The sequence below is a fragment of the Leptonotus elevatus genome, chromosome 6 (genome assembly GCF_054856555.1).
Source record: "Leptonotus elevatus isolate MCC_2025b chromosome 6, RoL_Lele_1.0, whole genome shotgun sequence".
In the NCBI taxonomy this organism is placed as follows: Eukaryota; Metazoa; Chordata; class Actinopteri; order Syngnathiformes; family Syngnathidae; genus Leptonotus; species Leptonotus elevatus.
Window position 1 is genome coordinate 14290427 of NC_141244.1, and position 27190 is coordinate 14317616.

Below are 27190 nucleotides of genomic sequence, written 5' to 3' on the forward strand. Positions count from 1 at the left end.
TCAATCGGTCAATCAAACGGAACACACAATCATTTTTAAGGAGGAAATGTCGTCGACATGGAAAGCTTTGCTTTGTATTCAAAACCTACGTTCAGGGAAGCTGGTTCATTTGCAATTCAGCACAGATTTTTTTTATTTTTTTTATTTTTTTTTTACTAAATAATTATTATTTAAAAAATTTAATCTTGAGCCAACCCCCAATTTTAATGGAGAATATTGGAAGTTTAGCAGCATGTTTTGAAGATTATTATTATTAATTAATTTTTTTACGGTTTTCAAACAGACCCCTTCCACTCCTCCCCCAATTTTCCAAATGCATTTCAATGGGCGTCACGTACAGTATATGCCAATTTTCACAATTCCTGAGCTGGCACGTATTTTGTCCAAATTTAAGATGGCATTTTTGTAATACATCTGGCTAGTGTCCTATTTTGCCCCCATTCCCATCTCCCAATCAGGTTCTCCTGTGTAGTCCCCCCATCATTTAAGTTGTCCATCCCTGTTTTAGAAAATGCTAACAAACTGTAAAAAAAATAAAAATAAAAAAATAATCAAAATTTATAACAGTTTACTTTTTTTGTCTATAAAAAATAATTACAAATTTTAAATAATAACTCTTCCAAGAAATTCCCATAATTAACTTTCAATGATATGACAAATGTTAGATAAATGTTCCACAAACGTGTTAAGTAATATTAAATGATATTCGCTACCTTTCATATTTAGTTTAATAATGACACTTTAAAAAGCAATCTGCCGATCTCAAAGTTATTCTCAAGGCACCGCCATCAACCAATATAACTGGAAACATAATTTGAAGAAAGAATAAATGTCAAACGCTCCCTGAGATGGATAAAAACGTGTGGATTTTACTGCTTAACTCATTTTACCCAAACGCAATATTAATCAGAATGCCGTGTTTACACTAGTGGGGGCCCAACATATTGACTTCCCCTTTAACAATATCATTCCATCCCCAAAATACTATTTTAAAATGACAATTCCAAAAATAGCTTGCTCCCTGATCAACTTTGTATTCCAATAATTTTGTGCTATGGTCGGTTTATCAAAGGAAAGTAAAATAGTTCATGTGTGCTGTAATTTCCTGAAAATTGGCGTGTAGTCGTACCAACAATTTGTAGTGTAGTTTACGGAACCACTGTTGCTTAAACTCTAATTATGCTGGACTGAGATGAGAAGGAAGATGAAATTTGACTAAGAATTGAGACCACCCATTCATTTGCATCATTTCTTGTCGCTGTCATCTTGTTTAAAACCTTCCTCACGTAGTCACAGTCTTGAGATTTTCACGCGCAGACCATATCATCGTAAGAGTTTTCCTTGTTCTAATTAATCCACCCGCCAAAAAGAAGCCCCAGCAGGTAAGAATGTCAAATATTTGTTACACATTTCACAAGTTTAATGACAAATGCATTTTTGTTCCGTTTCCAGCGCATACCGAATGTGTCATATAGTATGTAATTCAATAAATATACACAATAAATAAATTCTAAGTGGTTGCAACACGTTTAAAATGAAACAGATGGCAAGGAAATGACGCAATGAAGCAGAGTGTTACAGGTGCTATATAATAATATAAATCACTTCTATAAAGCGGCACATATTTCAAACTATAATGCATTTTGGATGTGATTCATATTTTCTTCTCACAGATTTCGTTGCCGCTAAATCCGATCATAGAAATATGAATATTAGAAGAAGGCTGATGGTGTTGCATGTGCTTATAACGGGTAACGGATTCTTCCACTATTTCCTTTCTCCTTCTTATATCGGGTCAGCTATATGAGCATCATTTTCAACATTTCTCTTCCAGCTTGTCATGGTGCTTTCAATGGCGTATGGAAGGCTATCGTTGTAAAGCACATTGACGCTTTGGTCAATTCCTGTGTGGTGTTACCCTGCTCCTTCAGCCATCCTAAAGATCAACTCCCCAGCTCCAGACTCAGAGGAATCTGGCACCATCAAGCGCAACTTAACCAACGCATATACCATAAGGATGAGACAAACGTCTTAGCGAACTTTCGAGATCGCACTCGGTTGTTGGGGCATTTGGGCCAGGGCAACTGCAGCTTGGAGATGACCGAAATCAAAGACTATGACAACGGGCCTTTCTGTTTCCGTATTGAATTAGCGCCAACGGAAGGCGATAGCCACAACCCTGACAAATTCTCGTTTGTGGAGGACTGCGTCCAGTTGAAAATGCTACGTAAGTGCGCATGGAATTCTAGATCTATATTAGGGATGGGCATAAATCAAGAATTCCAAATATTCCATTGTATGGATAATGTGCATTAATGGAGAACGTGTAGAACTCCTGGGGGCGGCGTGGCTCAATGGTAGAGTGGTTGTCGCCCAACCCAGAGGTTGTGGGTTCAATCATGCCATTGGGACCACCGAAGTATCCTTGAATAATAATCATAATGCATCGAATTGATATAGCGTTTTTCTAGACACTCAAAGACGCTTTACAAAGGAGTGGATACGTTCTTCGTACACTCACACAGTCACACTGCGGTGGGGGTAAGCTACTTAAGTAGCCACAGCTGTCCCGCGTGGCTGCCGGTGTGCGCCTATGACCACCACCAAACATTCGCACCTTCCATACACCAGTGTGAGCAGCACTGGAGGCAATTTGTGTGAGGTGCCTTGCCCAAGGACACAACTTGGGGAGAACGGGGATCAAACAGCCGACCTTCTGGTTACTGAACGACCATCTCTACACCCTGAGCCACAGCCGCCACAAAAGCGCTTTGAGGGCCTTGTGAGGTGAAAAAGTGCTACATAAATGAAGTAACATTTACATTTACCAATGGGGAGTAAACATTTTTGCTAAGAATGTTCCAATATACTTGTAGACTAAATGTTAAAAAAAAAAAACATTCCCCCCATCCCCCCATAATGCCAAGTGGTATTGATTTGCACATGCGCTAGTTAGGTTTTTTTTTTTTTTTGACTCATTCACTGCCATTGACGGCTATAGACGTCCAAAATTCATTTGAACTATTTCTATTAGTTTAACATTTTTTTCCACTTTTGTTAACAAAAGTATGAAAACCTATAAAAAAAATTATTGTACATTTAGAACATATAGAAAATTTGTCATGCAATTTATTACGATAAAAAATTTTAATCGCCTGACGGCCCTAATTTTTAATAATCTTTTCTCTTTTTTGTAATCGTGTCAGGCGATTGCATTTTTTAATTGTAATTAATTGCATGACTTCAATAGTTAACTCACAATTAATCACAAATTTTATATCTATTCTAAATGTACAATAATTTTTTTCTAGGTTTTCATACTCTTGTTAACAAAAGTGGAAAAAAATGTTAAACTAACAAATTTTTTTACGTCTATAGCCGTCAATGGCAGTGAATGAGTTAAAATTTATTTTTATTATTTGTTAGCATTTGGCCTATATTATACCAATACAGTAAAAAAATTAAGTAAACAGTTTGTAAATTTTATGTATGATATGTTATGTCTGCAGTGTATGATTTCCATTTATTCCCATAATGCCACTGACTATGCACATACCTCATGAAACATTTTTAGCATTTAGCCTACAAGTACATTCGAACGTATTTGCAAATATGTTACAACTGATTTTCAAGTACAAGTATGTTCGAAAGTATTTGTTAATACGTTCAATATGTCTAAACGTATTTGCCAGTCAAAAATGTTTACTCCGAATTGGCAGTTCCGTGCGTCCAAAGGAATAGATTTTCCTCATAGTCAATGAAGGCAAGTTCAGTAAATGTTCATCCCTAGTCATCAGGATAATCCTGTAGAATGAACTGTTTGATTTACTTTTATAGCTGACCCTCCAAAACCCACGCTGTCCTACGCAAACACAGCAAACGAAAGCCGTCCCTACACCGTCGTCTGCTCGGTGACCTACACTTGCCCCACCCACCCGCCCTTGCTGAGATGGAGCATGGGCAACTCACACGACGCCACCACGGTCGTCAAAGAAATTCACGCCGGCTTTTGGGAGGTTCAGTCCATCCTCATCATCGTTCCCGAGGCGAAGGATGACCACAATGATGTCACTTGCACGGCCACCTTTTATGGAGGGATGTCGTCCTCTGACAAGTTCACGCTTTTTGTCAAACGTCAGTGAGTTCATGCTTTCGTTGAAAGCAGAGACATTTGAGATTGTCTATTAATAAGTTTGACCACAGTTAGTTTCTGGACATTTGGTTGAATTTGGTTGTGTGTAGAATTTAGTGTCATCTAGTGGGTAACTAATAGAATGCAACAACCTAAGTACTTTTTCTTTGGAAAACTGTAACACTTCAAACTACTAATTAGATATATAAATTGAATAGCATTTTGATTGCTTTTTAAAAGCAGGAAAAATAAGTAAAACAGAATAAAACTGCCAATTTGCTGATTAGCATACCATGTTGAGTGAGGCTATTTGCTAACAGCATGCCATGCTAAATGACTGACTACTTTAGACTATTATCTGTGCTGCCGTGTGTGAGTCTATGCGTGTATTGATGCTACTAAATGGAAATAAAAGTTCAATAGATGGTCCCTTTAAAAAACTAAACAAAATGGCCGCTTGTAACATTTCGCTGAAAGGCGATTTGAGTTGTTCTTGCTTTGTTGTTTTCTTGCATGCGAGTTCAACTTTGTAGCCTTTGTGTGTATTTTGGTTTGAACATGTCTTGTTTTCAGATTGTCTTTCCTTTAGGGTCGTAAAAGTAAGTTTGTGTTTTCAGGCACAAAAAACCATCACCACATCATCATTCCTACAGTAGTAGCAGTTGGGATCATTGTGCTCTTCGGAGGGCTCTGCATTGCGATGGCAACAAAATACAAGTGAGACATGTTAGAAACATCTTTAAGGAACAAAGTGATTCATTTAAATTCTAGTTTTTGTTTAAAAAAAAACGTTTTGTGTGCTCTCTGCTCAAGGAGGCGCATTGCAGAACTGCAAGATCAATACAGGTGAGCGCTAATAATAATCCATTTGCTAGCGCTGTGCTATACATTTGAGGAATGTTATTGTTTTTGTCATTTAGCATACGGAACCGGCTTTCGAGGTTGTCTCGCAGGTGAGAGGCTTTGACTTTGTCCTGACTTGTCCATTTGCATTTCATGAAATTCAACCCATTTGCAGGACCCGGTCGGATCATTTGCAACTAGCCCAAGCTAACCACAGGCAAGACGCACATACACTCAAGATGAAATATTAATTTAAAAGAAACCATACTGTACGGTCTACTTATGTGCAGTCCCTCCTGTGCAGAAAGGAAGGACAGCTGTTTTTATATTTATAGATATGCTCGATTTGAGTAGTTTCTGTTCTCTATTCCGAGCTGCCGGTCCATTTGCAGCCGTTTTCTCTTGAAATGACTTCGCAGCTGTACCAGTTCAACGTCAACTTTAAATAATCAATTGCTTTTCTTTTAACTAAGTCAGCAAAAGGCCCGATTGGTGCAGATATCGCAAGGCCGAATTTGACAGGAAAGACATTTTGGGGTTGCTCCACCCAGAGCGTGTAAATGAACGACTGAGGTCGATGGGTGAATCTGTGCAGCCAGAAAATAATCTCTTTTAGGAGCTTTTGAGGATTTCTATTATTTTTGTCATTTAGCTTGCGGGACAATCTTTCAGAGTCATTTAATTTTTGGGAGCTTAACACAGTTTGTTTGTTGTTTATGTAATAGTTAAGTTTCTTGAAATGGTCAATTTAAACATTTCACTCCGTGTATCAATTTTTTTGAGTTTCCCTTTTTGAATTAAAATACCCAAATAAATGAAGTAGTGCACAATATTCAAATTGAAATGCAACTGATACATGATTTAAGAGATTTGAGATCTGCAGACAAGTGTTAGATTGCAGTTTAGGCTATTTTGTGCACTTATTATTCACGACATGATTTATTGCAGGAGGCCGAGAGACAACATGGTGGAGTTGAAGCGTTTGTAAGTGGGTCAAAGGAAAACAAATGTATACGTGAAGCCAATCGTAATGGTGTCATATTGTTAATGTGATCCATACAGGCCAAACACTTCGACATCTGGAGCTGGACAGAAATGCTGGAAACCTCGTCTGGCATCTCCAAAAAGGTACCAAATTGTTGAAGCGGTATTCAGGCCACAAGGAAAAGAATAAGAACGTTTGTTATTCAAGGATAATGATGAAATATTACATTTGTAAAATGACTTGAGTAAAGTCATAATGTTGTGAGAATGAAATGCTCGTTTTGAGAACAAAGTCAAGAATTTTTTTCCTTGCAATTGCAATATTTGAACTTTGTTCTTGTTAAACAAATATTTCATTATAAACTTTAATCCCATAATAAAAATAATAAAAAATCCCTACTACCTAGAACTTTATTCATATGGATTGATTTTTTTTCTCCTTCTCATTGTAGCCTAATACTCTTTAGTATCAATCGAATGTCCAAAAAAATAAAAATAAAAATCATTCTAATGCTTTTTTTGTGTGTGTGCGTGTGTGTGTGTGGGGGGGGGGGGGGTGGGGGGGGGGGGGTGTGTGTGTGTGTGTGTGTGTGTGTGTGTGTCTTCCTAATATTGGCCAACAGCCAGCCGAGATCTTGCAATTACAAACCGGTAAGAGCCTTGCTTTTAATAATTCCACAAGCCTTGATGACTATCCACGTTTGTGACAGTAGCATCTCTTAACCTCTCCCAGGACATTTCTGATGCTGACGATTACGAGAATACAGCCGATCTCAACGTGTACGGGAACTGTTGAACTTTGAATTGAAATCATTTGTCAATTGAAATATAGAGTATTTTTCTTTTGCTTTTACTGCATATATTCGGGAGAACAATGACTTAAAAAATGAGGTGAAATGGAAACAAAAAAAAAACTGATTGGAAGTGAGAATGAATAATGATGACAAAATAAAATAAAAAGAGGAATAAGGACTGACAGCTGATGTGTGGTATTTTACAAATCGGAAAGTTTGGCTTTCAGCTTCACTGCTCATCCCAAAAGTCCCCAAAGCCAGTAAGTTTTTTTTCGACTTAAATGCCAATGCTAAAATGTTACATACAGCGATGATTCTCGCTTGGATGGTCCTGTATGCAAGGTGCTTCATCCCCCTCCTGTGCTCACCACCAACCCATACACAGCGATAAAAAACAACAACACACACACACACTTAGTTTTTCTTTCAAATGTATTGAAATATAAGCAAATAATAATAATAACAGCAAAAAGTAAGCCGAAAAAATAAAACACATTTGTGCAACAAATGAAAAAAATACTTAAAGGATACTTATTGCAATAATTTTGGCTTTGTTTTCTGGAATGTGTGTGTTGGGGATTAGATAGTTCAATCATTTTAAAAGTGTTGCCATCTGTATTTCTTTGATGGTTGCGCTTGAGTGGGTTTTTATGAACCTGAACTTTGAAAAGGCTTCTACAGAGGACTAAACCACAAGGGGGCGCAAATTCCTCATAAAATTGCCAATGATTGACATGTCATGCACACTACACAGTAGAAAACCGTTTCCCCCTTGCTTTTTATTTTGTTTTATTTTTATTTTATGTATTTATTTTTTGGGTCACACTTCTAGCACCTCAGCAATGGCATCCTGTGTGGTCGCACAAAACGCATATGGCGGAAACAGCGACTGATTAGTGGTTACACACCTTTACAGTTTTTGATGTTGTAAGATGGTGAATGTTGGTTCTTCGTAAATTATTCAAACTAAATCGCATCAAATGTTTTCCATATTTAGCAATTGTTTAGGGTTAGGGTTAAAATTTATTAATATATTAATATATTAATATATTAATATATTAATTAATATTAATGTTAATATATAATATATAATATATAATATATAATATATAATATATAATATATAATATATAATATATAATATATAATATATAATATATAATATATAATATATTAATATAACCCTAACCCTTAATATATATTAATATTAATATATTATTAATATAATTATTATATATTAATTATTAAAAAAATTATTTGCAATAATATGTTGTATGTATGCACACCCACTAACAAGAGCAAAAGTCAGTCAGGAAACATGTTCACAATTTGTCACTTCAATTCTTTAAACTCTATATTCTTTGTTTTGTGTGTTTTGCTGTACAAACTTGATCTCATTATAGTGAGTACATCACTCACATTTTCGTAAAATATTTAGTTTTATTTTATTCTCCTATAGCTGAGCTGAAGAAATGACACTTCCCCCCTCAAAATGACTCAACACACAGCCATTAATGTGTAAACTGCTGACAACAAAAGTGAGCACACCCCTAAGTGATGCTCTATCATACCGATCGCTAGAAGCTAAATATGGCACCTCGTGGCAAAAATAATAATAATAATAAATAAATAAACAAAAATCTCTGGAGATTAAAAAAAAAATGTTGCTCATAAAGATGGCCTGGGCTATAAGAAGGCAACACCCTGAAACTGAGCTGCAGCATGGTAGTGAAGACTATATCCTGTGTGTCATGGCCACATAATCAAAGAGAGCAGTGGCGCTATCAAGAGAAGGAGGCCAGCTCTTGGTCTGCTGCTGCTGTTGCAGTAGTCGCCCTCACAGCAGCTGATTTGGCCAATGATGCCTTTAAGTTGGTACGCGTTGGTGCACGTGCGTTTAGTGGCACAGCCCTTCCTGGTCCTGGTTGTCTTTTGGCCTTTGATGTCCTCTGAGAAACAAAGTCATGCTTGTGGGCATCCAACAAAAGAGAAGTTTGCAGTCTGGTTTACCTGTCATTGAGAAGCAGTGGTACTGGTTGCCTTCACATTCCAGAGTGGCATTGCACTGTAGCCCATTGCAGGTGAAGCATTTTCGACCACTGGGCCTGGCCTTGCTGTAGTCTGCAAGATAAAATCATTTCGTTGCATTTCCTGTTTCAGTAGTTCTCTAAAAAGGAAAAGGATGGCAGCTTTATTTATTTTGCGCATTTCATGCAAAAATTTGCTTCTCATAATTAAAAGTACAGTACAAACAAAAGAGTTAAAGATTTATTTTTTTTAAGAAAAGTATAGAAATAAAAAGTAGAGTCACTTGAGGTGCGGAATTTGGACCCAAACGCAGGCAAAGCAAAGAAGTAAAAAAAAAAAACTGAAAGTCATTATCGACAAAAATACAAAGTAACAACAGAGAAATCCAAAGTAACAACAGAGAAATCCAAAATAACAACAGAGAAGCCTTGACAAAGAAACTTGAACGGGTTGGAGTTGGACACAGAGAAACCTCAAAGAGGACTTGACGAAGAAACCTCAACGTACTGACAAAAGTGTCATTCAGTAACTCCGGCAAGGACCATGTTCAATTCTGTATGACGGAATAAAGGCCTATATGAACTGCATGACTCTTTAAATACCAATTGTAATGGAACCAAGAGATGTGGTGGTCAGTTTTCATTCATGCTTGTTAACTAACAGCAGGGTAAGCAAAAAGTACTGAAAGTTTGGTGTGTTGAAAAATTCATCTGTAAAAGTGATTGTGTATTTTAGGTCCATCCTGAACAGTTTATGAGTTCTGTAAACTTTTTTTTTTTTTTACCCCACAATTGAAAGGACACGGTTGGTGAGGGCAGCTGAGTGAACAATCTGAATACTTGAGACTTGTTTCATTGCAGAATTCTGAAAAAGGCTCTCCATTCAGTTTTCATTTCCCTTCTCGTTAACACAGCTGTTTGGCCAATCCGACGTCTGATTCATGCTACATTTTACTCAAGCAAAAAAAAATTAAAAAAAATAAATGAAAAGTGTTACCTCGTGCAGGAAGGCTGTTGCACAGGTTGGTGGCACAACACTGGTTTGTGATGATGATTTTGGGCCCTCCATAATTGACTGCGTCTTGGGCACAGTGTTCAGGAAAGCTGCAATTTTTCCCACGGATGTCGATAAAAACGGACTCGTCTGTAGCAAATTGCGCAAGCCGTTGGGGTTTAATCAAATTCAAGGGACAACATCCACATACCGGAAGCAGTGCTGAACAAAAAACACTACGATATGGAGAGAATAGGCATCTGGAAATACATTCTTACAATTTCATGAGAAGAAAATATGAAAATTTAGATTGTAAATATATATCACAGCTTCTTCTTACGTCAGCCGAGAAGGCTTTGCTGGCCCACACGGTAATAATAGTAACATACTGTACCTGAATATATTTTTAGTCTGAATGCACTACAGTGAGTCTGCCATGGAGAGCATTCTTTTATTTTGCCGCTGCAATTGGCCGAGATTTCCGATGCACACTCATAACACTTCAGCGCGGAGGCTGGGAAAGACAGAAAATCACAATATTACATTCATTTTAGTAATGAGTTGAATCTATTATTTACATGCACCAAAAAAAAAAAACTTGCCTTTAGGAAGGAGTAAAATCCCAAGTGGTAGCAGCAGGTGATGCATGATGCGTGATGGCAAGCAAGTGACTTTTGGATGTGTTTCACTTTTATGTAGTCATCTTCATCTTCTTCTAGAAGGAGTGTTTTAGCATTCGGGTAGACCACGCCCATCCATCCTCCTCTTCACTTAAAAAAAATACACATGCATTGGTATAACATTTGCAGCCTGTTTCATCCGCTGACAAATTCACTCTTTTTGTCAAAAGTGAGTGATTAATGTTTGTTTTATTCATTGTTTTCCTCTCGGACACATTATTACAGGTTACATCGATCACATGATATCATTTGCAACATTGACATCCGAAAGAAGGCCTGACGGATAGAAGCCATGGCGTATTAGTAATACATATTTATACTTTCATTGAAAGCATGGGCATCAAGCGAGGTGCCCGTACCCAATGTGGCACCCTAGATGAGACTTTGCTGGCAATTTAAATCTAATTTAAAACAAATGATGGTTTAAAAGTAAAAAATTAAAACCTAATGCATACTGCACGCGTTGTTTGTCTACTATAAATGTACTGCATAATAAGATAATGTGTCAGGTGATGAGCGGAATTCGGACCCGAAAGCATGCAGGACATGGGAATTGAAAAACAAAGTCTTTCAAAGAAATAAAAAGTAACAGAGAGCAGGGCTGGATGCAGATGGTTTTAAAGAAAGAACTTAACCAAGAAACCTCGCGGACAAACGTGTCAACTCCAGTTAGGGCTATGCTCAATTTTATATGACAAAATAAAGGCCAATATGACATATACAGCACCGTAGCAACTGCATAGCAACTGACAATATCACATGTGACCCAACTAAAAACAGAATCACAACATAATGTTTCTTTCTAATTCACATACAGCATAGATTAGATACAGTACAATTAAATTTTGCTAAGCAGATGGGGAAAAAAAGCAGTAAGCTGCTGTTTAAGATGGAATGTGGGAATGCTATTTTTTTAAGCAATAATATTAAAACAGTAATGTGACCAATATGCTACCAATTTGAACTGTATCAACTACCAACTAGAATTAAAAATCTGATACTGTATATAAAGGGGGTGAAACACGGAATATCATTGTTAATTGAGTATTAAAAGCAGAAAAGTGTAGATTAGGACAACTCAGGCTTCTACTGAGTAGGTTTAATCGATCAATCAAATGATTGATAAGATAACTTTGAAACGTAACCCGATGATTCTTGTTAGCTGCTAGCGCTGTTAGCCGCCGCTAAACGCTAGCAACAAGCGTCGTACAATAGTACTATGTCAGTGTAATTAAGTCTTTTTTTTTTAGTGCCCTTCATTTGTGATTTCAGGACAAAGTTAGCCTTCAAAATAAAATCGTTCCTAGGCCTTGGTCAGTCAGGTTTATTTTGAAATTGGCCTTATCACCATGTTGGCAGTGTGTTGCCAGATACTGTGTCCAATATTCCTCACAATGTAAACTGTTTATTTCACTGTAAAATGTTGAGATTAACTGGAGAAATTATTGCTCGGGATCGGGAACCATTGCAGGGTTGAATTTCGGGAGTTTCACACGATAATCGGCAAGAATGCCTTAAGTGGCTTTTTATGAACCTGAACTTTGAAAAGGCATCACTTCTGGAGAGGACGACCCCACAAAGGGGCGCAACTCCTCATATGAATGCAAATGGTTGACGTGTCACGCATTACACAGTTGAAAATAATTTCCCCTATCTTCATCTTTTATCTATTTATTCATTATTAATTTATTCATATTTATTGGCCATGCTACCAACGCCCCAGCACAAAATGCACATGCCATAAACTGCCACTTGACTAGGTTTATGTTTTATGATTGTAAATAAGGAACTAGATTGCAACAAATGATTTCCACATTTCGCAAGCACCTAATTGTCTACTTTATAAGTGTTCAAAGTAATTGTTTACAAAGAAGCATTGTGTCACGCAGAGGGGGGGAAAAAAAGTGGTATTACAATTATAAAGAGTTATAACCCTTTGTAAAAGAGTAGTCAAGAGCAAAAGTCAGTCAGGAAACATATTTTCACATTTTCACTTTAATTATCTGCAATCTGTGTTATGCTTACAGTATCACATAACAGTGAGTACACCACTCGTAAAAAAATCATCACCTACTTTAATTAGTGAGCAAGCAAAAGAATTTCATTGCACAATGTGAACTTTGTTTCTTCGGTGTGTAGATGACAATTAATTTCCTTGATTTCTTAGACAGCAGACTTTGCTAATACAGCGAATACAATAAACAGTCAGTTTGCAATTTACTCAAAATGAACTGTTGGCAACAAAAGTGAGTACACCCCTTAGTGGAAAAAGTAAAAAATCACAAGTGTGAAAGGGGAGCAGGTGTGTTTAATTTAGCATTATCGCTCTCATGCTCTTGTCACTGGAGAAGTATGGCACCTCATGGCAAATAACTCATTGGAGATCAAAACAATGATTATTCTAAATAAAGATAAACACCCTGAAACTTGGCTGCAAGGATGATACAGCAGTACAGCAGAACTGGCCTGTGTGTCAAGGCCACATAATGACAGAGAGCAGTGGCGCGACCAAGACCAGGAGGCCAACTGCTGGTCTGCTGCCGCTATTGCAGTAATTGCCCTGACAGCATTCGAATCCAACGATGGTTTGGCGACTTCCATTGTAGCGTTCCAGTAGATTCATACTGGCGCATACTTGCTCAGAGGCACAGCCCTTCAAATAGATATTTTCGCCCCCGCTTTCCACTGAGAAGCAAAGTCATGTTAGAGGGCATTCCATGTGCAATGTTTTCAAAGAGAAAGAGAGTTTTGCAGGACGGTTACCTGACGCTGAGATGCAGTGGTTCTCGTCAGCGAGACATTCCAGAGTGCCATCGCACTGTAGCCCATTGCAAGTGTAGCATTTTATACCATTGGGCTTGGCCACGCTGATGTCTGTAAGATTAAATTATTTACTTGGACTATGAGTCACTGTTTACTCGCCTGACTCCAGTCCATTGAAAGGACTTTGGTGGTGAGTGCAGAACAACAATACGCTTGATTCAGAATGGCAAAATTCTGAAAAAGCTCTCCAACTCAATTTTCATTTCTCTTTTGATTGACACAGCACATTGGCCTAATCTGACATTTGATTTGTGTGTTACATTTGATTTTACTAAGGCAAAAAAATGCGTTACCGGGTGCAGTAGCGCTGTTGCACAGGTCCGAGTTGCAACACCGGCTGGTGATGACACTCCTGGAAACTCCGAAATTGAGCGAGCCTTGTTCACAAACACCCGCGGGGCTGCAGCTTTTCCCATTGACGTTTGAAACAACGGACAAACCTGTAAAAAAAAAAAAAAAAACATTCACCACAAGAGCTCAATCAAAGTCACACATGCTCGGTATATATTAATATACTCTACCTGCATACGTTTTCAATCTGACTGCACTACACTGAGTATGCAGGGGGCATTCTTGTATGCCGGACAAGCAGTTGGTTGGACTTTCCGCTTGACAGTTGTAACACCTGAGCGTGTAGGCTGGAAAACACAGACCATCACAATACATTCACTTTAGTAAGTTGAAGCTATTAATGGTCTTGAACGCACGCAAACACACACACACACACACACACACACACACAAAACGTACCTTTAGGAAGGAGTAAAATCCCAGCGAGGAGCAGCAGGTGATGCATGGCGCGTGATGGCAATCAAGTGACTTTTGGATGCGTTTCCGCTTTATATTGTCATCTTTTTCTGGAAGGAGTGTTTTACCGTTAGACCACTCCCACCCGTCCTGTTCTTTAATTTATATACATTTGCAGGCTGTTTTTATTTGGGATTTATTTACTTATTATTATTATTATTATTATTATTATTATTATTATTATTATTATTATTATTATTATTATTATTATTATTATTATACATCCATTTTCAGAACCGCTTATTCCTCTCAAGGGTCGCGGGGTGCTGGCTTGGGGCAGTTGGCGGGGTACACCCTGAACTGGTTGCTTATGATGATGATGATGATGATGATGATGATGATGATGATGATGATGATGATGTCTATAACAAAAACGTAAAGGACAATTCAGGCATCTACTGAGTAGGTTTCAGTCAAATGATTGATAAGAGTGCATAACAGAATACAATTGTCTATTTGCTGATTAGCATATCATATTTAGTGAGGCTAATTGCTTATAAGTGACTTAATTCTGACTTTAAAGTGAGAATTCTGCCCATTTTTTCCCCCCTTTCTTCACTGTCCTAATTTACACTATGTGCGTGTCTATGTGTAAGTCCCTATGTCTATTGAATTAACTAAATGGATATTAAAATTCAGTAGATGGTCCCTTAAAAAACAAAGCAAAAATGGCTGCATCTAACAATAGCTGAAAAAGGATTTCGCTTGTTCTCGAGTTGTTGAATTCTTGCGTTACAACAACGTGGCTTCGTCGTAAAAGAGTGCAGGTACTTGACTGGCCTGCCTGCAGTCCAGACCTGTCTTCCATCGAAAATGTGTGGCTTATTATGAATTGTAGAATACGACAACGGAGACCACGGACGGAGACACCTGGTGGCAGAAAAACGTCCTCAACACAAATCATTACCTCACTGTTTTACACTCCTTGGAAACGTGTATAGTAGCCTATATCTTTTCAACTTAAAATGAGGTTAAAAAAATCACGACAAAATTATTGTATCAATTAACTAAAACATAACCATATTGTAAATTAGGTAAACATATTTCTCCACGTTTATGTTAATTAACAGAAATATGGAAAAACTTTCAAAAATATATATATTATATTGTAAATTTAGAACATATATTAAAATTGTAATCATGAAATGTCTTGGTCCAATTTAATTCATCCATGCTTGTTAAATAACATAAAGTTGAGCAAAAAGCACTGAAAATTGTACACGTGCATTGAAAAGCTTAGAGAAGGTCAAATTTAATTCACCTGCAAAGATTATGTTATGTGGTTCAGGTTCATACTGAAATTTTGTCTCATGATTCTCTTGGATGTGGGAAGATTTGATTGATATGGCAAAACACACCGGTTAAAAGCTGAGTGGACCAAAAAAAACCCAATAATTTCAACATCCACATACTGGGGAGAATAATACAAAATATTAGAATGTAGGTTTTAAATGTAGATCACGGGTTCTCATAGTGTTTAGGTTAACAGAGAAGGCTCTGCTGTTGCTGGCCCACCACTGCATGACACACATGCTCAGTATAAAATATGAAGATACTGGACCTAAATCATCAAATGTTCTGGTTGCAATGCAGTGAGTCGCCTGTAGAGGGCAGTCTTGTATTTTCTCGATGCAGGTGCCTGAGAATCCCCCTAAACACTGATAACACTTGAGCGTGTAGGCTGGGAAATACAAAAAATCACATTACTTTCACTTTAGTAATAAATTGAATCTATAAGTTAGCTTAAACCACACAAAAACTTGCCTTTAGGAAGGTGTAAAATCCCAGCGAGTAGCAGCAGGTGATGCATGACGTGTGATGGCAATCAAGCGACTTTTGGCAATATAACGGGGAAACCCCTTTATATAGTCATCTTTTTTTCCAGAAGGAGTGTTTTATTGTTAGACAACTCCCACCCGTCCTCTTCTTCACTTCATATGCATTAGCACAAAATCATTTCAGCCTGTTTTTATTTGGGATTTATTATTAGTAGTAATAGTAGTAGTAGTATTGTAGTAGTAGTAAGCCTACTTTAGTTTTTTAATTATTATTAATATTTTTTAATTAACCTAAAGTGAAGGACGACCACAATGAAATCACATGCAAGGTCAGGTTTTGTGGAGGGATATCACCCTCTGACAAGTTCACCCTTTTTGTCAAACTTGAGTGAGTTCATGTTTTCATTGAAAGCAGAGACAAGTGAGATTGACCGGGTTGTAATAGGTTTTACCACATTCTGTTTCCTGACACTCATTCAACTTGGATTTGGTTGACTTGAGAGAAAAGGAAAAAAAAATCTTAAATGCCATCATCATAAAGCCTTTAATTTTCTACAGCGCCCAACCCAGTGGGGCACCCTAGGCGAGAGTTTACTGGTGATTTAACCCTGTAATGTCAAACGCATCATATTAAATACAAGACATTTTGAGCCCTCTATTTCATAAGAATAATATATTAAAAAAAAAAAATTGTCACACTGTTGACGTGGAAATCCCAGCAACAGCATCCTGTATGGTTTCACAAAATGCACATGCCGGAAACTGACACTGTTACATACCTTTACATTTTTGGATGTTTTACGATGGTGAACATTGGTTGTTTGTAAATGATTACATTTGTTGTTGTTTTTTTACAATAAATTATTGTTTACCTACTAAATTGAAAATGTTCACCCAATTAAATTTTTTTGAACAGAATTTACCAGAATCTGTCTTTTTGTGTGCGTGTGGTAATCTTGCTTTTATTTTATGTTTTGAAAAACATGCAGTAAATTTATAATAAATGGAATCCAGAAAAGGACTATTTTAAAAATAATTATGACAAGCAAAAAAGTCACTGTAAAAAAAACAATTAATTAATTAATTAATTAAGAAGTGGTATAATCAAAACAGAAACATAAGACCACAATCATCAGTAAGATGCGGATGGATAGTGACAAATAGTTTCACAACTGTTAATTTACATGTGGGGATGAATATGTAATGATATTTTATAATCATTATAAAAACAGTAAGATACTGGTTGTTGTAGCTACTAACCGTAAATTTACAGGAATTTGTTACAGTGCATGATCAAAGAGAGCAGTGGCGCTACCAAGAGCAGGAAGCCAGCTCTTGGTCTGCTGCCACTATTGCAGTAGTCGCCCTCACAGCAGCTGATTTGGGTTCCAATGAGGCCTTCCACTTGCTCCGTATTGGTGCACATTTGCTTGGAGGCACAGCCCTTCATGGTTGTCTTTTGTCCCTTGATGTCCACTGAGACACAAAGTCAAACTTGTGTGCTTTCGTGTTAATGTTTTCAGAGTGAAGGGGAGCTTGGTATTGCAGTTACCTGTCGTTGAGATGCAATGGTGCTCGTTGCCTTGACATTCCAGAGTGGCAGTGCACTGTAGCGCATTGCAGGTGAAGCATTTCCGACCACTGGGCCTGGCCTTGCTGTAGTCTGCAAGATAAAATCATTTAGTTCTGACAGTTTGGTGGCATCTTCAAAAAAAAAGCTCCAGTCAGCAAAACAACTGCGTTACCGGGTGCAGGAAGGCGGTTGCACAGGTCCGTGTTGCAACATTGGTTGGTGAGTACGGTCCTGGTCACTCCGAAATTGACTGAGGCTTGTGCACAGTGTTCTGTGAAGCTGCAGCTTTTCCCATTGATGTCTGCAATAACTGACTCACCTACAAAAAAAAATGATGCACACACACAACATAAAAGCTCAATTAAAGTCAAGCAAGAATACATGACACCAGTGGCTGGCCGTGTTTGGGCCTTTAGTGGGGACTTACCTGGCTTAATACACGTTTTAATAGCACAAAACTAAATTATACACTCTAAAAACAGTTGGGTTATAAATAACCCAAATTGGGTCAAAAAGCGACTAACCCAACGTTTTTGTTTATTTATTTCAACCAAAAAAAAGTTGGTTCAAATGAATAACCCACCAAACAACCTTTTTCTTTTCTTTTCTTTTTTTTAACAAAACACCTCCGTTTTTTGGGGGACCGACCAAACATTTTGGGTTGTGCATGAAAAACAAAAATGTGGGTAAGAAATAACTCAAATTGCATAAAAAGGGGACCAATCCATACAATCCAACGTTTTGATTTATTTATTTAAACAAAACATTTGTGTCAAATGAATAACCCACCAAAAAATAAAATAAAATAACAAATAAAATAAAAATAAAAAATACTTTGTAAACCAAAAAGTTGGTCTAAAGAATACCCCCCCCCCCCCACACACACACACACAATAATAATAATAATAATTGGGGTGGGGGTCGACCCAATGTTTTGGGTAATTTATTTACTTTGTAAACCAAAAAGTTGGTCTAAACTTTAGACCAACTTTTACCACCACTGGTAGGTGGTAGGTTATTCTTTAGACTCTAAAGAATAACCTACCACCCATCCACCACCCCACCCCCTTCCTTGGGTTACACCCCCCTCACACACACACACACCCTTTCTTGGGTTACACATCAAACGAATAACTCACAACCCAATTTTGGGGGTTGCTTTGTGTTATCCATTTGAAGCCAAGTTTTTGGTTTTAAAAAGATTAAACCAAACATTTGGGTTTGTCCCTTATTGACAAGAGCGTAGAAGCAACCAAGAAGACTATAACAGCACACAACCGTGTTATGACGACCATCTGGAGCTGTTCAGAATCAATTTATCTAACAATATAACAAATACATAAGTAATACATTTAGATTAAATACATATACTGAGGATAAGCGGTTCAGAAAATGGATGGATGGATGTACCTGAATACATAATTATTCTGAGTGCACTGCACTGAGTCGCCAGTGGAGGGCACTCTTTTGTCGTGTCGATGCAGGTGCCTGAGCTTCCCGCTGCACACTCATAACACTTCAGTGTGTAGGCTGGAAATCACAGGGGGAAAAATCACAATAAGACATTAGTTATAGTAAGAAGTTGAGTATATTAAGCTAAACACACAAAAAAAACTTGCCTTTAGGAAGGAGTAAAATCCCAAGGAATAGCAGCAGGTGATGCATTGTGTGTTGATGGCAAGCAAGTGACTTTTCATTGGATCTGTTATACTTTTATGGAGTCATCTCCTTCCAGAAGGAGTGTTTCCTTAGACCACTCCCATCCATCTTCTTCTCTTGAAAAAAAGTTGTAATCTCATATTCGCATGCTAAAGGAAGAGGCTGGCTATGCTCTATTACACATACATTGGTACGCAAATCATTTGCAGCCTGTTTTAATTTTTTTTATTTTATCACACTGATCAGTGTAGACGTCAAGCTTCTTCCTCTCTCATCTACAACCTCGCACATGGTCCAGCTGCGATTGCTTTTTAAACATATACATGTGAGTCAATTTAAGCAGACTTCAATTTTATTCAAAAAATCACATTCATGAAAGCTTTTCTTTTGATACCAGAAAAGTCTTGCACCGGCTGCTCACAACCACAATAGTGCAGTCGCATTGTCCCATAAGTCAATAACGGACGTTGCATCATGTGTAGACATGTCCGCTCAACGGCTTTGGCGATCCAGGGCGTAGCGCCCACTGCTGAACTGCCCTGATTTCCCTGGGAAAGGTACGACACAGACACGCGTCTACGTTCCCAGGTGATGTCATCCTTAGCCAGCGGCGGCCCATCCTTGTTTTTGCCTCAGAGGCTGCAAACGTTTCAAAGCCATGTATCCTGTTTGTGGGTCCTCCCGTGTCACGCTGCTATGGAAAAGCATCAGGGCTGATTCTAGCCCAGCAAGCGGCTGTATTCGGAGAGGGCGGAGGATTTTTTGACACCATCCCAGATTCGAGCGGCATAGTGAAACCTGTAGAAACGGAAATAAACAAATGTTGGAAACTTTCACTTGTGTCTTTTTGATGATAAATACAGATGTGCATGATCAATTTTTTTTAACTCATTTGCTCCCAAAAACATATAAATACATTCTATTTTAAATGTTTCACAAAAACATATTTTTGTTTTGTTTTTATGCTAGAGCATACAGAAAGAAGGCTTTGATGCAGCCTCTCAACTGCAAAGAATGGTTGAAAAAAATGGTAGTTATTACACAAACGGCCAGCAGGTGGCAGCAGAGCTAAAGAGATCAACCAGGACCATGTTGAAGAAAAGCTCATTTACTCACAATTCTAAATAGATATGTGAACAATGATGAAACTTAAGCTCTATTCTAATGCTAATTGCTGCAAAAACGGAAACAGGTAGAAACAAGACTTTTTTTTCCTGATGAAAGAAGAGACTCTAATCTTTCTTTTGGTAGGTTCTATGTTTTTATAGCAATAGAACAAAATATTCTGTGGGCCTTGCAAAATCAGTCAAAATCCAGTAAGACAGCCGGGACTGAAGGGGGTTGCTTCAGTGAAAATGGCTGGGAGTGAATGAGTTAATTGAGCAAGCTATTTGTTACAAAACACCAAAAAAAAAATTAAGAATTCGCCCCCAGTAACCCCCCCAATTTTAAATATACAGTACCATAATGTATGGTCCCAAAATCATGGTGTCTGAAATCATGTCAAAATCATCCCACAATATAAAAAATTAATTAAAAATAAATGGCTTCAATACACGTTTTATTTTAAATATTTGCCTGTGAGTGAAAACATGCTTTCAATAGTATTTTCGGCCATCTTAAAAAAAAAAAAAAGAAGAAGTAATAATAATAATAAAATTAATTTAATTAAAAAAATGGTATACATGTATATATATTCTTCAATATGAAATATATATACACTGTTTGCATACCAGTTCTTTTCCGTGAGGATGGTGTGTGACAGCTGACAGCGGGGCATGGCCAGTATTTGGCTGCGCAGCTTGGAGACCATGGTGGAGAAGGACGGGTGTCCCTTGTAACCCGGGAGCAAGGGGAAGAGGGGATACGTCGTAGTGGAGCCTAAACAAAGCAAACTGGTGAGTTCGGCCCACTTTTCAAGTTCGACGGCCACTTTGATTATGTCTGACCTGCTTTCGTGAGATTATCCTCGCCGTCAATGTCCTGCATGGGCAGCAGGAACATGTTGACTTCCGTTGGCATGTAGTTCTGGCTCAGGCCAGGGAAAATATTGCAGTCCAGCATAGATAGTGAACCTAAAAATGTTTCATTACGTGAGTCCGAATTTGACAAAATTCGTAGACAAACAAACATACCTTTATATTTGAGGTGAGAGTAGGCCATTAATTTATCCACCACCATATGCATGTCCTTCAGATTCCTTGGGCAGAAGTCTTCACGCTTGCTCTTATTCTGAAGGAACACTAAAATCAGGAGAGGAGTGAAGCACTTTTATTAAAAGTCATCAAAAAGACGGATGGCCGAGTGAGTAAACACGCCCCACCTATATGCGGATAATACTCTGCGCCGTCCTCACTGCCGGACGAGCCAGTGCTGTCGTGGCTTGCGGACGGCGTTGAAGGTTTAAGCATTTCGGCCGTTTGAAGAAACCTAACAAAAAAATGATGATTATAATGACGATTATATTTCTTGCCGTGGTGGAGAATCGGGGGGCCAACCAGTCAGGCCTTCCCTGCTGGCATAAAAATGATCGGAATTACAGAACTATATTTGTAAGCAAAACGGTAACATTTGTTCCATCAAATTGAATTAATTTATTTATTTATTTATTCCTCGCACTCTATTCATTTTGTGGCATTTCTCTTGGCTTCACTGCTGCAAGCATATGTCTGTAGATGTGACATCTTTCGTCCAATCACATTGCAGCGTCTGTGTGATGTCACTCTTCGGAATCAGTAGTGTGGGCCAATATAACTTAAATACTAGGTGTGTCGAAATGAGTGTGTTAGTTTTGAGTTAATTTAAACGGCACAATTTTTTTTTATCGTGCGATTAATGACCGGCCCTTACTTGGAAAGCCTGTAACTGGGAGAATTCCAGTCGCAACGCAGCAGACCACGTCAAAACTTTGCAGTAGAAAATGTAATAATAATGCATAGATTTGTGGAGACAGGGGTCAAGTTGTATTTTGCAATTTTAAAAAATGTGCAGAATTTCACAAGTTACTTCATGTTAAAGATTAGATAGCTCTGAATATGAAAAGAAAAATGCACTCAGCTGTCACCAATGTCTTACAAATGCAATGATGCCATCTAGTGGCAAAAAAAATTGACCTCAATACAAATCAACATCACACAGTACAGTAGTACATCTTTTCAATTTTAATTTAAGATTATTATTATGAAATGACTGTATCAATGACTAAAATATGCTGCCATATTTCTGAGTTTAACATGTTTTCCACTTTTATGTTAACAAGAGTATGAAAACTTATTGTATATCTTATTGTACATTTAGAACAGATAAAATGTGTGATTAACGCTCATGAGTCAACTAATGAAGTCATGCAATTAATTACGATTAAGAAATTTAATCATCTGACACCCCTACTTAAAACTATATTAGTTTAAATGTATTTAAATGATCATCTATCAAGTTCAGCTGACAGTCAGTTAGCTCGCCCACATTAACGTCAGTATTTTTATGTCCTCTGATTGGTTGGTCAGAGCGAGCCAAGCTGTACTATCAAAACACGACTGTAGAAATCTGCGCAAATGAATCCATTTAATAATCCCCATTTCTAGTGAGAATTTTTCCCTGGAAAGTTTTTGCCATGTTTTTAGAAAAAATTTTTTTTTTGAATCATTCCAGCTGATTTAGATGGCAAGCCGTTATATAGCATTTTTGTATAGTATTGATATCACGGTTTTTATAATTGTGACATGACAGTGGTAGTTATTGATTGGCGGATTACGTCATTCATCAAATATCAATTTAATTTTTTTTATTTTAGTTAAATAAATAAAATAAAATAAAATAAATAATAAAAATAAAAATAATAAAAATTAAAAAAATAATAATAATTTGTTTTAATCAAATATCAATCTACGGCCTTGCCACTGATTTTTTGCATACTTCATGATGCTCAAGTTCAAACGTTAAGAATCGCGTTGCTATGCTAATGATCCGAGCAGACAGAATCTTCTAAAATACACAACATAATCTCCCAACATGTGAATCTTTTGTGGATAATTGCATAGCCGCCAAGGTAAATGACACATAGCAAGTAGTCTGATGGGTACATTCATTGCAAGCCTGGATTTGCCCACGTGTGTCGTCCTTTAGGCCAACTGCGAGAACAACATTACTGAGCTTATGAAACAGAAGACGAATATCCTCTCATGGTACAAGAAGAAATGCCCAACATTCCTGAGAGAGGACCGGGTATGTTTTGGGTTATTGCCTCCCCGTGTCACTAATATTCTTTTCAAACACAGCGAGGTCCCGGATCAACAAGTACCCACCTGTAGAGGTTTAAGTCAGTGAACCAGTCTTGAACCACAACGACCACATGGCAAACTGTAAACAGGAAGGAGGCAATCTGAAGAGACTGTACAGAGGTTAGAGGGGGGGGAAGTTCTCTTGTTAATTCAGAATTGCCTCATTGTCTCCGGGTAGAGATCATATTTTTAGCATGGGGTGGCCTCTAACCTGCATCTCCACATAAGTGTAAGGCAGATTGTATTCTGGGGGCAACTTGCGGTCGTTGTTGATGAGGTGGTCCAGAATAGACGGGCTGAGCATTGGCTGGGGGAAACAAAACACTCGTTTTCAAAGTCTAATAAAGAGAAAATGCTCTCTGCTAACTTCTTTTCACGCTCCCAAGTTATACTATACCGCCATGACTTTGATTCCCACCTGAGTGTCCAAGAAGATGATCCTCTCCTGCGTGATGAAGAAGTCAATTCCTGTGCTCTGGTTTCCACCTCGCTCCTTCATCTCTTGAGTCTGGGCTTTGAATACGTAGCCCCTGTGTGCACACCAACAATCGGGTTAGTTCCAAACATGCACTGCAAGTAAACATTATGGCTGCGTTCTAACTGCGGCTCAAGTATCAGATTTTTTTTCATGCAGAGTGAACGGCACAATTCCGATTTTTTTTTACATTTTAACAAAAAATCCAAATTGGGCATCACGGCCTGCAGTGTGAACGTAGCCTTTGAGGGTGTAAAACACGTAGCCTTTGCATAAAACATTTTGGAAATCATAAGAGATGAAGAAAAACTTTGTGTATTTTTTATTGCAAAACACATTGCCAACATCTCTCGCTCTCTCTTTCTTACACTTGAATGGTAATTGAAGGCTGGCGTGTGGGAAAACTTTTAATCCAGTGGTGATAAGAAAAGGGCATCGTGCCAAGTGTGCAATTTGAAACCCTGCGCCATCGTTCTCACCTGGGAAACTATGACTTGTTTGCCCGGGTTCCTTTTTCAACATTTAAAGAAACCCACACCCAGTAACACATGCAGGTTTCAAATGTTGCTTGAATGCGCTGAAAAAAAATATTAAAATGAGCTCTTCATCTGCACTAGACAAGAGGTCGCTTGAACCAATATGCCACCGTGTGTTCAAAGCGTGTAACATAAAGTGTACCTCGTTGAGCTTTGTTACACACAAACTAACTCCATTTTGAGATCTGATCCACCATTATTTGTTGAAAAGTTTTCTGAAATGCCCCAAGATTCAGCCAAAGCACTGTTTAAGAACCTTGAGATGCAGAAGTGGGAAGTAACGAGTTATATTTACTCTGTTACTTTTACTTGAGTGACTTTTTGAAAAAAAAAAAAAAAACCTTCTAAGAGTAGTTTTACCACACAGTACTTTTTACTTTTACTTGAGTAGATGTGTGAAGAAGTAACGCTACTCTTAAAACGCTATATTGGGCTACACTCGTTACCCGCCGCCCCATTCATACATTAGATTCACCGTATTTTCACTCAAGCGCTCCGCTTGACTCACTGTGTGGGAGCATGAAAGGAGGGAGCGTCATCTTCGCATATTAGCGTCAATCAAACAATTCACTTGAAACAAGCAAAAAACAAAAACAAAAAAAGAAAACACTGCGCATGCCTGCTTGAGCACCATGGCAGAAGTTAGAACACAATGAGCTCAAAGAGTTATTTATTTGTATTTTATGATTTTAAGATGCCAGCATTTGCACATACTTTTATGTTTTTGTATATCTGATGACATTGTTTTTAAAAAAAGATAAATCAGACTTCATGTTCAAGTAACACTACCCTTACTTAAGTAAAATTTTTGGCTACTCTAGCCACCTCTGTTGAGATGACACACGATGGTGCCAAAGCCCTGTTTAATAGTCCAAAGGTGCCACAAGAGGACCTGTCTTGGTGCGAATGGACTTACTGAACACATATCTTAATTGATTAAATTACAAGCATTTATAGGAGGGCATCAATTATTATTATTATGATGCAATTTGCAGCAGGGCAGCAAGTAGTGTGGGAAACCTGCACAAACAAATAAAAAATAAATATATATATTTATGTGTCATTGTGTTTTAAATATTTGAAGCACCACCAAACCTCTTTTTGCAAGTTTTATGAATGTAGGAGGAAACCAGAGAAATTGAGAAAGCTGAAAATCAAACCCCTGACTTAGACGGACTGGCAAGGCGTGATCAGCATTATATTGGGTTGAAAATGTATAAACTGTAATTATGCAGACACATAACTCAATCAGGAAACATGACATACATTATATTTTGTGGTCTTATTTACCTTTGGTCTTCTTCGGGGGTGTTGGCTGATAGCAGAGACATGACAGTCGACTTCCCAGTTCCCTGCAGGCCAATGACTCCCACCACGAGCATATCGGTTTGGTCCCGCAGGTACTGCAGAACATAATACAACATTACAACTAAGAAACTACTAAATGTTTTTGGCATTAAAGGAAAGCCTATGGACTGATGAGTTCACCTCCATGGCACTGTCACACCAGTTCATCTGGTCATCCACCAGCTTGATGCTGTGCTTCATTTTCTCTGGTGGGATGAGTTTCGATTGGCCAATCAAGGCTGCAATTAGATCAGTATATATGATTTTTTTTTCTCTCTCTTTCTGCGCTTTTTCAGAGTAAAATCAATGATACTGTAACTCACGGTCCACAGCGCTGCTTGTTGCTGAAGCACTCATTCCTCGATTCTGGATCTGGTAGACGGGCTGGGTGGGTCGCTGGCCTTCCCTCTCCACTTTGGAGGGCCCGGGACCGGAAGGCTGAGGCGTTGCTTCTGGGGGAGTTGCTGGCTTTACTGTGTCATCCCGAGCTTTCATCAGCATGATTGGCTTCTCAAGAACTGGAGCTCCGCTCACTGGCGCATTCTGTAATGGCTTGGCCTTCAAAAGGGTCAAATCAGTAAATTATGTCATTGTCAGGTTTCATTTTTATCTATCTAGAATGGTTTGTCAGAGCAGAAATTATTACAGTCAATTTAGACTAGCAAAACACATATGTTGCAATCTGCACACATCAATAGATTTATAGTCATCTTAATTGTACCGTCTGCCATCTATTGGAAGGTGTTTAATTGTTTTGCCTGGCACTATATGTCGCTGACATATTTAGATGAACAGATATATAGGGTAATATAGTGCTTGTGAGAAAGGGCTTCATTTGTGATTACTGATTAACTAAAATACCCTCTCCCCGGGGGGCTTCGCCAGAATGATGGGGGTCTTCTGAATCATTGGACCTGGTGGTTCCTCACTTCCGTCCTGAAAACAAACAAATAATCAAAATTAATCACATCTTGCAGTTAAAGCAGCAGTGAAGACGACGCCAGAAGAATCGATGTTATTAAGCGTTACCCTTCGCTCCCGCGGTTGGTATTCTCGATCCCGACTGGGACCGGACAGGTTCTGGCCTGGAGGTAGAATGTCCCGGTCGCCACGACGTCGCCTTCTCCTACGTCCCTGTCCATATATGCCAGGCTGGCTGTGGCCCGATTCTGACATGTTTACAACAACGGTAATGCAAATGTAGGCAACGAATCCACCTTGATTCTCTCTGGTTTGACAAATCAAACAGATATGTGTTTCATAAATGTTGACGTTGTGAAACATAGTAGAACATCAGTCGTTCCGACACAATTGATCATTTTGAAATAATTAAAGTGTAACTTGAATGACACATATTAACCGTGAAAATATACGTTTGTTTTTTTCTTTAATGTTTTATGTTTGATACCGTCGTCAAAGGCCTCGTTCCTTTTACAATTTGCAATGTGCAGTTACACT

General features: G+C 38.1%; 5 protein-coding genes across 10 annotated transcripts; 1 reads left to right on the plus strand and 4 right to left on the minus strand.

Annotated features, from left to right (window-relative positions):
* The first annotated feature begins 1305 nt into the window (after positions 1 to 1305).
* On the plus strand, positions 1306 to 6855 carry LOC147172168 (myeloid cell surface antigen CD33-like). Of its 4 annotated transcripts, none has more exons than XM_086078827.1 (12): positions 1306 to 1382; positions 1674 to 1751; positions 1835 to 2227; positions 3838 to 4134; positions 4750 to 4849; positions 4946 to 4978; positions 5053 to 5085; positions 5151 to 5192; positions 5924 to 5959; positions 6038 to 6103; positions 6583 to 6610; positions 6693 to 6855. In XM_086078827.1, exons 2-12 carry the CDS (start codon positions 1706 to 1708, stop codon positions 6753 to 6755), a joined length of 1137 nt encoding a protein of 378 aa, XP_085934953.1. In that variant the 5' UTR covers positions 1306 to 1382; positions 1674 to 1705; the 3' UTR covers positions 6756 to 6855. The 4 variants fall into 4 exon arrangements, with proteins under 4 accessions (XP_085934953.1, XP_085934952.1, XP_085934954.1 ...); XM_086078826.1 differs by having other exon boundaries at positions 5924 to 5955; XM_086078828.1 differs by lacking the exon at positions 5151 to 5192.
* A 1090-nt stretch (positions 6856 to 7945) lies between these two features.
* On the minus strand, positions 7946 to 10432 carry LOC147172169 (uncharacterized). The gene is made up of 5 exons (XM_086079069.1): positions 10377 to 10432; positions 10169 to 10288; positions 9778 to 9924; positions 8764 to 8874; positions 7946 to 8702 (listed from the first exon to the last, which is right to left on the minus strand). Exons 1-5 carry the CDS (start codon positions 10420 to 10422, stop codon positions 8503 to 8505), a joined length of 624 nt encoding a protein of 207 aa, XP_085935195.1. The 5' UTR covers positions 10423 to 10432; the 3' UTR covers positions 7946 to 8502.
* Positions 10433 to 12539: 2107 nt separating this feature from the next.
* LOC147172170 (ly6/PLAUR domain-containing protein 3-like) lies at positions 12540 to 14074 on the minus strand. The gene is made up of 5 exons (XM_086078604.1): positions 14028 to 14074; positions 13799 to 13915; positions 13571 to 13717; positions 13218 to 13328; positions 12540 to 13139 (listed from the first exon to the last, which is right to left on the minus strand). The coding sequence occupies exons 1-5, from the start codon at positions 14071 to 14073 to the stop codon at positions 12928 to 12930; spliced, it is 633 nt and encodes a 210-aa protein (XP_085934730.1). The 5' UTR covers position 14074; the 3' UTR covers positions 12540 to 12927.
* A 75-nt stretch (positions 14075 to 14149) lies between these two features.
* On the minus strand, positions 14150 to 19124 carry LOC147172171 (urokinase plasminogen activator surface receptor-like). 3 transcript variants are annotated; one of them, XM_086078603.1, is made up of 6 exons: positions 19055 to 19124; positions 18846 to 18965; positions 17608 to 17754; positions 17415 to 17525; positions 17123 to 17338; positions 14150 to 14446 (listed from the first exon to the last, which is right to left on the minus strand). In XM_086078603.1, the coding sequence occupies exons 1-5, from the start codon at positions 19098 to 19100 to the stop codon at positions 17130 to 17132; spliced, it is 633 nt and encodes a 210-aa protein (XP_085934729.1). In that variant the 5' UTR covers positions 19101 to 19124; the 3' UTR covers positions 14150 to 14446; positions 17123 to 17129. The 3 variants fall into 3 exon arrangements, 2 of the variants coding, with proteins under 2 accessions (XP_085934729.1, XP_085934728.1); XR_015095381.1 differs by having other exon boundaries at positions 14390 to 14446; positions 15646 to 17338; XM_086078602.1 differs by lacking the exon at positions 14150 to 14446 and having other exon boundaries at positions 14956 to 17338.
* Positions 19125 to 19296: 172 nt separating this feature from the next.
* smg9 (SMG9 nonsense mediated mRNA decay factor) lies at positions 19297 to 27168 on the minus strand. The gene is made up of 13 exons (XM_086078552.1): positions 26762 to 27168; positions 26594 to 26668; positions 26056 to 26290; positions 25874 to 25971; positions 25676 to 25788; positions 23793 to 23904; positions 23586 to 23681; positions 23399 to 23484; positions 21418 to 21524; positions 21230 to 21337; positions 21044 to 21169; positions 20828 to 20975; positions 19297 to 19892 (listed from the first exon to the last, which is right to left on the minus strand). The coding sequence occupies exons 1-13, from the start codon at positions 27014 to 27016 to the stop codon at positions 19814 to 19816; spliced, it is 1638 nt and encodes a 545-aa protein (XP_085934678.1). The 5' UTR covers positions 27017 to 27168; the 3' UTR covers positions 19297 to 19813.
* Between the last annotated feature and the right edge of the window lie 22 nt (positions 27169 to 27190).